This window comes from Arachis ipaensis, chromosome B04 (assembly GCF_000816755.2).
Source record: "Arachis ipaensis cultivar K30076 chromosome B04, Araip1.1, whole genome shotgun sequence".
Classification (NCBI taxonomy): domain Eukaryota; kingdom Viridiplantae; phylum Streptophyta; class Magnoliopsida; order Fabales; family Fabaceae; genus Arachis; species Arachis ipaensis.
The window spans coordinates 10681843-10692256 of NC_029788.2; the positions used below are offsets into that span (position 1 = coordinate 10681843).

The 10414-nt window shown below is 33.1% G+C and overlaps 1 protein-coding gene across 2 annotated transcripts in view; it reads left to right on the forward strand.

Moving 5' to 3' along the window:
- Window positions 9089-10414, forward strand: part of LOC107638857 — a 7220-nt gene continuing 5894 nt past the window's right edge. Inside the window, exons 1-2 of one of the 2 annotated variants that reach the window (XM_016342257.2) lie at window positions 9089-9218; window positions 9762-10080. In XM_016342257.2, coding sequence (XP_016197743.1) covers window positions 9762-10080 — 319 coding nt within the window. In that variant the 5' untranslated portion in view covers window positions 9089-9218. Of the gene's footprint in view, window positions 9219-9565; window positions 9585-9761; window positions 10081-10414 lie in introns of those variants that run through there. The other variant, XM_021120731.1, reaches the window with a different exon arrangement.

Here is a 10414-nt window from a genome sequence, read left to right on the forward strand (position 1 = left end):
ATTTCTTTATACAATAATACTTTTGAGAATATCCAATAATTTCCACTAACTGCTCGCAGTAGTGCTGACTATACATTTATTTACATCAACAATGTGCCGTGAAGCTGACGTAATGACGTGTCGTGTCCCATCAAATATACTCCCTTTGTTCTTATCCCATCCTAAACAACTCATGAACTAATATTAAATATAGGTAGGATAAGATGGATTGGACAGCCCCAACGGGGCATTGGCCAAAAGTTTAAATCCGAATGCGGAAGAGGCACATGATTTTACCAATTGAACTAGATTTCAGCTTTTAATTTAGTTTTTGAATTTGTATGTAAATTATAATTTATTCTCTAAAATTTTAATTGTCTTTATTTAATTTTTAAATTTTGTGAACATAATTTATATTAGTTTTTGAAATAATTTTTAACGTACAAACGTTAACGGAATATTATCGTGAACAGTAGGATGCCACACTAAACTTTGTAAAATGATGTCGTTTTAGTTTTGACATTCAAATAATCCAAAAACAACATCGTAAATGGTGTTTATTAAAATTTTACCTAACAAAATAAATGATATGATACCGTTTTTGAGCTATTTAAATGCCAAAACTAAAACTACATTATTTTACAAGTTTTAACGTGATATTTGATAGTCTATAACAACGCTCTATTAACGTTTTTATACTAAAAATCATCTCAGGAATTAATACGAGGCACGTTTATAAATTTTAGAAACTAAATAAAAGCAATTAAAATTTTAGAGACTAAATTAAGACTCAGTATAAGTTCAAGGACCAAATTGAGTATTAACTCATTTCAGCTGCAAAGTTTGTTTACCTTTATACTTTTTTTTATTTCTCCAGACCCTACACTCAATGTATTTGGGCCTACCTGATGCGTATCTAGAGAAAAATTTGGGCCTTCCAATTTACAATGTTTTTTAAATAGCCCAACTCATACTCTCACTTTAATTTTTAATACAACTGTTGCATGTCCAAAAGAAAAAGGCACAATTGTAGAAACTAGAAAGATACTTTTATGGCCCCGTTTATTAACCAAAAGTAAATAAATAACATTTTTCAGTTTATATTTTAAAATGCTAACAATAAAGTTGATAGAATTATATAAGTGTATCTTACATACTTTTACTTTAATTTTAAATATATCTACATAAAAATATTAGATGACTGACATTTTTTTTATTTTTGTCTTTAAACTAAAATTAGACAACTTTTTACTTTTTTACACTAAAAATGGTGACCTTTAAATTTCTCCTACCTAAATAGTATATGTTAAAAATTAAAAGTATGCTTACACAAAAATATCGTAATGCTAAGATATGGATCAATCCAAAATTCCTATTGACCCCAAAAAAGAGTAGCAATCTCGGGTTATCATCATGAATCCATTGATTATTATATTAGGCCTAAGAATTGATGAAACAATAAGATAGGTTAAGCAAGGATTTTCAAAAATAATGCAAGCAAAATCATACATAGCGTTGTGAATACACGAAGATGAAAATGACTAGCACTTGAACGATTCAACAACACCATGTCCTCAGTGCGAAATTACAGTTGTTTATTCCATGAAAATTTTCTAGAGATGCAATGTCAAAGTGAGGAAATTGTTGAGTCTAATAATCATCTATAATACATAAAATAAATGCATATGTCAGTCTGATGATTGATTATCATTGTTGACTTGTGAATTGTGATGCCAAAATCTAAATTGCTTGTTGTCCAAGAAGGACAACAATAAAAAACATGCTAGACGTGTCATTCTACATAAATAACCGTGGAAAGTCAAACAAACTTCTAGTATTTATTTACAAGTATAAAATGAACATAATGGTGGAGAGGAATATGGATGGCTTAGCCACTAAGCATGACCAATAGCCAAAATAAAATAAATTATGGCTAGAGAAAAATAAATATATACTTAACTACTTAAGAATTATCTAAACACATGCATAAATTTAATTGAATATATTTTATAGGTTAGAATTGAAATTTTTTGAGTTAAATTTTAAATTAGTCCCTAAACTTACACTCGAGCCTGAAAGTAATCTCTGGAATTATTAGTTATTTAAATTCGTTCCTGAAATTATTCTCCAAAGCTCATAGTAGTCCCTAAAATAATTTCCAAGAATAAGGATGAATGAAAATTATTTTAGGGACTACTATGAATCTCGAAAGATAATTTTAGAGATAAATTTAAATAATTATTAATTTTAAAAATTATTTTAAAATTCGAATGCAAAGTTGAGAACTATTTTAAGATTTAACTCAATTTTTTTTGTAAATTTATTGTTTGTTGAACATAAACATAACTCAACTTTCGTGGGCGGACCTGCGGTAAATTTACATAAATTTCAAGTAATAATTATTAAAAAAAAAACCACATAAAATGAATGTGAACACATGCAAAATATTCAATGCAATTAGTCAATGAGTTTATGTTATAAATTAGTCAAATGCCGCTACCACCTCTTAGTTCGCTTTTCTGGCTTCTTAGTTGCTTGAAGCAAAATCAAATGAATTTTTGTTTATATATTCAAACTTATTATTATTACTATTATTATTATTAAAGTTAATTGAAAAAACAAAAAAAAAATATTTTATTCAAATCAGACTATTTATCTTTTTATAGTTAGATCGGTCAATTTTTAAAATATTTTAAATTCTATTTGAGCGTCCAAATTAAAATCGATGCCAATGAAAATATTTTGGAACAAAATTCTAACGCCATGTGAAATGTGTCTGGAAAAAAAGAGAAGAGCAAGCGAAATATGTTCAAAAACCAATCCCTTTGACTGCTGCAAAAAATACTATTTGATTTCAAATTGGCACAATTTAATTTAAAAATTTTATTCAATTAACATGTTTAACATATTTTTTTATAGCAGAAATATTATAACGATTTCGTTGAGTTTATAATTATAGAATTTAATCGTCATATCTACTTGTTTAATACTATATTTTTATTCTGCTCTTCGAAAAGAAATATTGACTCTAATAATTTTGTCTTCATCTATCAAAATAACTAGAAATGTCTCAAAAAAATAAGCATACGTATCTTACAAAAAATTCACGTTCTTCTTTATCTCTAAATAAAAATAAGATGTCCTAACCAATCGATCTCGTTATTCCATTTTCATTATTCGTTGAGTCTGCTCTAAATAAGCCCTCGTTTATAGAATTATTACTGATGTAATCATAAAAAATTAAATTTTCAAAAATTTTAGACCAAATTTCTGATAAATTTTTATTTTCAGTTAGTCCAGCACTAACTCGTCGATATATTTTTTGTTGGAAGTATCCTTAATTCCATTGAGAACGAGTGGGGGTCAAATAATTTAATTAGAGTTATTGCTAAACCATATAACCTAATTCCAGCAACAACAAAAATTACAAAAAATATAACAGTAATACTATTAGAAAGGACAGTTTCAATATTTCTCATATACAATTCTTTATATAGACGTTGGGATAGATGTACACTAAAATGGAAAAGGTTTGCCAATATGTCCAATGTTCTTGCTACAATATGAGGAAGCTATTTCTCCTGAAACAAAAGGATCAAAACCTTATACAGGCTATGCGGGATTTATGGATTGAACCCTTCTTTTTGGTTAGACTATAAAGATCGGATACCCATATTCTAGGATCATACAATCCTGTAATATGAAATGCGCCAAAACCAAAACAAGCCACTCCTACAAAAAATAAATGAATTCCAAATATTTTTGACAAATTCAAAGAGGATTTGCATGTACATTCATTACAAAAGATTTTTAGATTCTAGTAGACCCAATGCCAGATAGCCGCCAAAAAGTACAAATTCGAAAATACAATATGTGCTCCAGTCACACCTTCATAATGCCAAATTGGAAGTTCAACATACAAATTGGAAGGAGTATCATGTTTAGCCGAGTGGAACCAATGAAGTGTAAGGCAATTTGTTGTGAGGCCAACTGTCCCTGGACTATCTACTGTTCCAGGTCTAATGAACCAAAGAGTTTTCAAGTTAAGACGTTTGTCAACCAATATGTTTGTGCACGAAGCCACACCAATAAGTCAGCTGATAGAAAGTGGGTTATTGAATAGCTGGAGGAGAAGTTGAGGGACCAAAGGGACTTTAAAACATCTGAAGCTGAGGCATGGTTTAGGAGAGAGTTCAATGTAACCATCAACTACAAGAAAATACAGAGGGCAATGAAGAAGGCAAGGGAGAATATTGAGGGCTCGGAGAGGGAGCAGTATGCTGAGTTGAGGGATTACATACTAGCCATGTTGACAGCTAATCGAGGAGCAACTATTGATATGGACACTACCCTTATGCCTGATTCCCTCCCGCTCTTTAAGAGACTATACATATGTTTTGACGCTTGCAAAAAAAGTTTCATACAAGGTTGCAGACCATTTATTGGACTTGATGGTACATTTCTAAAAGGTTACTACGGTGGGCAATTGCTTACAGCAGTGGGACAAGATGCTAACAATCAGATCTTTCCCATTGCATATGCAGTCGTTGACTCAGAGACAAGAGATAACTGGAGATGGTTTCTAGAACTCCTGCATCATGATTTGAAAAACTATAGAGTGCATGGTTGGAACTTCATGAGTGACCAACAGAAGGTAATTGTTAAATGTTGTTTTCTAGTTGATTTGTATCACTCAGCTTGTTAATTGTTGTTGTCTGTGTGAACGCAGGGTCTGATACTAGCCATGGAGCAGGTTATGCCGGGAGTGCATCATCGTCTTTGTGCAATGCACATTTGGGCCAACTTCACTAAAAGATGGAAGGATAAACAGTTGAAAGGAGCAGTGTGGGAATGTTGTAGAGCCACAACTGTTACTAAATTTGAGGCTGCAATGATGAGGTTAAAGGGAATCAACAATGCTACCTGGGAATACTTAGATCAACTGACCCAAAAACTTGGACAAAGGCACATTTCAGTGAGTGGCCTAAGGTGGACAATGTCACTAACAACTATGAGACTTTCAATGGTAAGATTCTTAAATACAGAGGCAAGCCAATCATAACAATGTTAGAGGAAGTCAGAGTTCATATCATGAGGGTTATGGCGAGGAACAAAAAGTCTCTAAGTGGCTATGTTGGTTCTGTTGCACCAAGGCAACTTAGCAGGCTTGAGAGAGAGAAGGAAGAAAGTAATAAATGGACTCTCACATGGGCAGGGGATGACAATGGAGAAATATATGAGGTTGAGAAGCATCCTACTAAGGTTACTGTTGACTTGGGAAATCAGAAGTGCACCTGTCGATTTTGGCAGCTCACAGGCTTGCCTTGCAGACACGCTTGTGCAGCACTTGCTCTGAGGGGTCGTAGGCCAAAAGACCAGATTCATAACTGGCTGGGAATGGCTGCATATAACTCAACATATCAACATAACATCAACCCTGTACCAAGCAAAGAATTTTGGGAGAAAGCTAAAGGTTATCCTCCACTGCCCCCTCATTATAAGACACCCATTGGCAGACCAACAAAAAAGAGAAGAAAGGAGAAAAATGAGGCTAGGCCAAATTTCAACCCACATAAGCTTAAAAGGAGATATGGAACAATCATTTACAAATACTGTGGAGAGGTATGAATATCATGTTTTATGTATTATTTCTAGAGATTACTCATACTGTTATATTTACACTCTCTCATGTTTATATGTTGTAGAGTGGTCACAAAATAGTAGGGGTTATGAGAAGAAGCAGGCTTATATGAATGATGAGGTTGCAGCTATGGAGGCAGAGGAAGCTGCTGCTGCTACTAATAACCCTACACAGCCACCACAACCCCAACAACAGAACCCTAATGATGCTGCTCCAAGACCCAAGTCTAACCCTGTGGTGTCCACTGAAACCATGAATGCTGCAAGTCCAGCTATGAGGCAGAGATTTGAACAGTTTATGCCAACTCCAACTCTGAGACAACAACCAAATTCGGGTCCAAGACCATCAAAGCTAGTCCCCAGAGGAGTTTCTAGGAGAACCAATGGCCCAGCTGCAGCAACTGATCAAGGTTGCCCAAGTGAAGGTGGGACCATGCAAGAGGCTGCAACAGAGACATAGAACTTTTAAACCTTGGAACTTTTTTTTTGTGTGTGGAGAAGGCTGTTTTGTTTATCATCATAAACCTTGGAACTTTTTTTGTAATCTAGTAGTATGTGGTATGTTATGTTATATACATTGTGACTTTGCTTGTTAATTAGGTATTTCTGGCTTGTATGAAAACTCAATGATTATGGTCACTATTCTGCCTGTTTTGTGATTACAATAAAGCAAAGACTTCTGATTGAAATGATGTTGTTGGATATTGTATGAGTCAGCTTGGTTATGAATTGCTTGTTTTAAACCTATTTCTCACATGTTTATATTTTTCTCTTATGTCAATGGTTGATGTTACACCACTTACAATATGTGATTCACAAAAAAGGTGAGGTTTTTTTTCTTCCATTTATTCAATGAAACTTTGACAGTTATTACACATGATCCTCACTTCTGAGAATATATCATCACAATCAATAATGCCCAAAAATCCAACCCTAAATAAACACCCATAACCATATTCTGAATACAAGTTATTTCACCCATAATCATATCAACTGTCCTCTGTAACTGTTGCACATTTTCTTCCAACTTGCTGGAACACTCTGTAAGTTCAATCATCTTCTTGTATGATTGTTTCAATGACCTTTCTTCAGATACAACCTCTGCCCCCATGTTTCTAGTTTTTCCTTCTACTTCGTCAAGCCAAACAAAATACTCACAATGACGTTCAGCACTCTGAAGATTAGACACAACAATCCAAGGGGGGTGAAGAAGGAAACAAACGGATAATGCCAATAACAAGAAGAAACGCAATTTCGAAACCTACCTCCCACAAAGGACATCGCAGAAATAATCTGTCTGGATTCTACTCTGTTCCAGACTTGAGTACCACAGCTTCAAATCCGTGCAAGCACTTGCCATTGTTGTACTCAAACTACTTCTTCTTCTTGTTCCTCAACAACGAAGACCCGCCACCAACAGCGCTGCCACAATTTAGGAATAAAGATCTCGATTTTTTCTTGAGTGAGGCCATGTTCTTAAGAATTACTTGGTTAAGGTGTTAGGGTTTCAACACAGACCATCTTCCTTCTAAAGATAAAAGAGAACGAAGGGTTTACTGGAATTAATCATTAAATTAAAATATTTTTTCTGAGTTGGCACTAAATGGCCACCTCACTGAATCTGAACGTGCCAGCAAGGATAAAATAGAGCCACATGTCCACTCAAACTAATCACGCCACATGCTGATGGCCGGAATGGTGATTGTGTCTGCCGAAGTGTATAATTACTGTGCACGCGTGACTCATTAAATTATTCAAGTGTATTACTGTCCAGCGTATGAACTTTCAGGTGTAATTTTGTCCCTTCTTCCTTTTGAAGACTATAAATTCAACCCCTTTCTTTCTCTAAGTTTACGAACGCTGACAAAAGTACCCATAAACTAAGAAAATTAACACTGTACCCATGAAAGATGGGTTCCGTAAGACAAAAGTATCCAAATTTTAATTTTTTGTTGATTTTTTAATAAAATTTCTAAACTATCCTAGACTCAACTTCAACTCACATTTTCAACCTTTCATACTTAATTTGCACCAACTCTTGCCATGGAGTCCAAAACTACTCCTACAACAAATCAGACCGAAATCAATGGTAGTGGTGGTGGTGGTAGAGGATCGGACCTCAATCGATTCACTCATAAGTTTATAATTCATACCCAAACCAAATTAATCAAGCACCAAAAAATACTCAAAATATAAAAATTTTCAAATTTATTCATCCAATTTCAATTCACTTTAGCAAAACTAGAAATAGAAAAAGCCATCAACCATATAAAATCAACAAATCCATTCATCTAATTTGAAATTTATTTCAACAAAAATCAGAAGTAGAAGTAGCCATCAACTGGATCTTCTGTAACTCAATCTCAGCCTTCATAAAAAATAGAAGCAGATTTAAAAAAAAGTAGAACAGTATCATTTTTTTTAGTAACTAAATCAATTTCTGAAAAGAAGAAAAATAAAATAAAAATATTTAAAAAAAAAAGAAATACATTTTTCTTCGCCGGCCGACTGTAACATCGTCAATGGCAGAACCTCCATCCACAGTGCCGCCTCCCTTTCTTCTCTGATTTTTTTTTTCGAACCCGCTTTTTGCATGCAAGAGTACCACGACCCCTCTCTCTTCTCAGGTGTGCGACGACGGTGTTTTCCTCAGCTGGGTCAGACGCGCCACGACGACATTCTCCTCGGCTACAACAGGCGCGCCACGATAGCATTCTCCTCAAGTTGGGTCACAGGTATGCGATGAAGGTGTTGTAGTCACCTCAATAGTGAGAGGGAGAAGCAGTGAGAGGGGAAGAGATTGGCGGTAATGGATTAGATAGGTGGCGGACGGCAATGAGGAGGTAGTAGGAGTGTTTCTGTGACTCTGTGAGTATTTTTGAGGGATAAGTGAGGAGAGAGGAAGAAGAGAAGAGAGGGAGTGACGGTAGAATGGGGTTAGGGTGGGGTAGTTTAGGAATTTTATTAAAAAATCAACAAAAAATTAGGATTTGGATACTTTTGTTATACGGAACCCATCTTTTATGGGTACAGCGTTAATTTCTTTAGTTTATAGGTACTTTTGTCAGCATTCGTAAACTTTATGGATATTTTTGGTAGTTTTTCCACCGAAATTATTTAATACAACAGTATAAATATGATACCAAGACAAAACCTATGAGAGTACCTCTTTTGTTTTTCAGCAAAAAATAGATATTACGTAATTTAATTGCACTAGAAACAAACACTAAAAAATATACTATAAAACTCTCTTTGTAGCAATAATAAAGGATTTGTATTTATTTTAAATTTTTTAAAAAAATGGAACAATGGTAAATAACAATACACAATGGTGATGTGAGAGGACATTGACCAAATGGATAAAAATAAGGAATAATTATTACAAATAGATTCTTTTGAATGATAAAAAAAGATATATTTGCAATTCACAAGTAAAAACACCCATATAGAAGCAACCTCTCCTTTAATCATATATATATATATATATACACGCATACTTTCTCTTGGTGTTGGTCTATAAATTCGTTGTTGTATTGATTTTCCTTCTTTCATATTAATAACTAATCATTATATTCTTTTGGAAGGGGAAACTATTTGAGGTACGCTTCTTCATTCCATCTTCTATCTTATTAACAATTCACTTGAGCATGCCCCTTTCGAATTTCAGTTATAGAATACCTACTACTCTATATGCACGTTGACTTTATAATCAAACCATTGCTAGCTTTCTCTTTGCCTTAACTAATTAGAACTACCTTAGTTTTGTGTAGATGTATACATACCTAATAACTTTATCTTTAGATATTGGCATGATAATAAATATAACATATGCTTTTCTTTTTTGTCATATAGTTCAGAGCATCGGATAAAACTGCCCAGTTAAATCAAATTCCAAATTTCCAATCCAATTCTATATGTTTCTTAAATAGTTTATATAGTAAAAACCGAGGAGAAATCAAATAAAAGTAAGATATTATTCCATTTTGAATCGAGTTAAATTAGTATTAAACCTTTGAATGTGTGTTTTTTTCACCAATTTGATATTGGGTTCGATTTTCTTAACATTGCATATAAATATATAATGTCTTCGTTACTATCTAGATTTGTTTAACATTTTTTTTATATATATATGCTAATTACAGATGAAGATGTGGAATGTAAATCATTGTTGTTGGGCAATGGTAGTGATGTTATCAAGCACAGTAGTGCCATATTCATGGGCCTTTGTGAATGAAAAAACTTCTGTATTTTTATCTCCCAAGATTGAGATAGGAGCAGGGAAAAGTTCCAACAAATTTTACTACGATGTTGATTTCCCAAGAGGCCATATTGCACTAAAGAGTTTCAATGCTGAAATAGTTGATGAAAAAGGAAACTCTGTGCCTCTCTATGAGGCCTATCTTCACCATTGGATTGTTATGAAGTACCATCAACCCAAAAATGCCACAAAAACAAACCCAGGTATTGTTTTTTTTTTTTTTCTTTAATTTCTTTTTATAATTTGTTTATATCTTGATGTTGACTTAATTAAGTAATATATAACAGATTCAAATTGAAAATACATATATAAAAAGAAAAATGCTAGAGGGTGATCATAATTTATTATTGTTGACCATTATTTTTAGTTATCATTTCATTTTTTTTAATCTAATAATTCAATAACATATTTTAGCTTGTATTTTTAAATATTAATAGTTAATTGATGGCCAAAATTAATAAATTTTGATAATTTTTTAATATTTTTCTTATAGAAAATAGCATGATACAAATGTTTTATATATTTTGTTCATCTAAA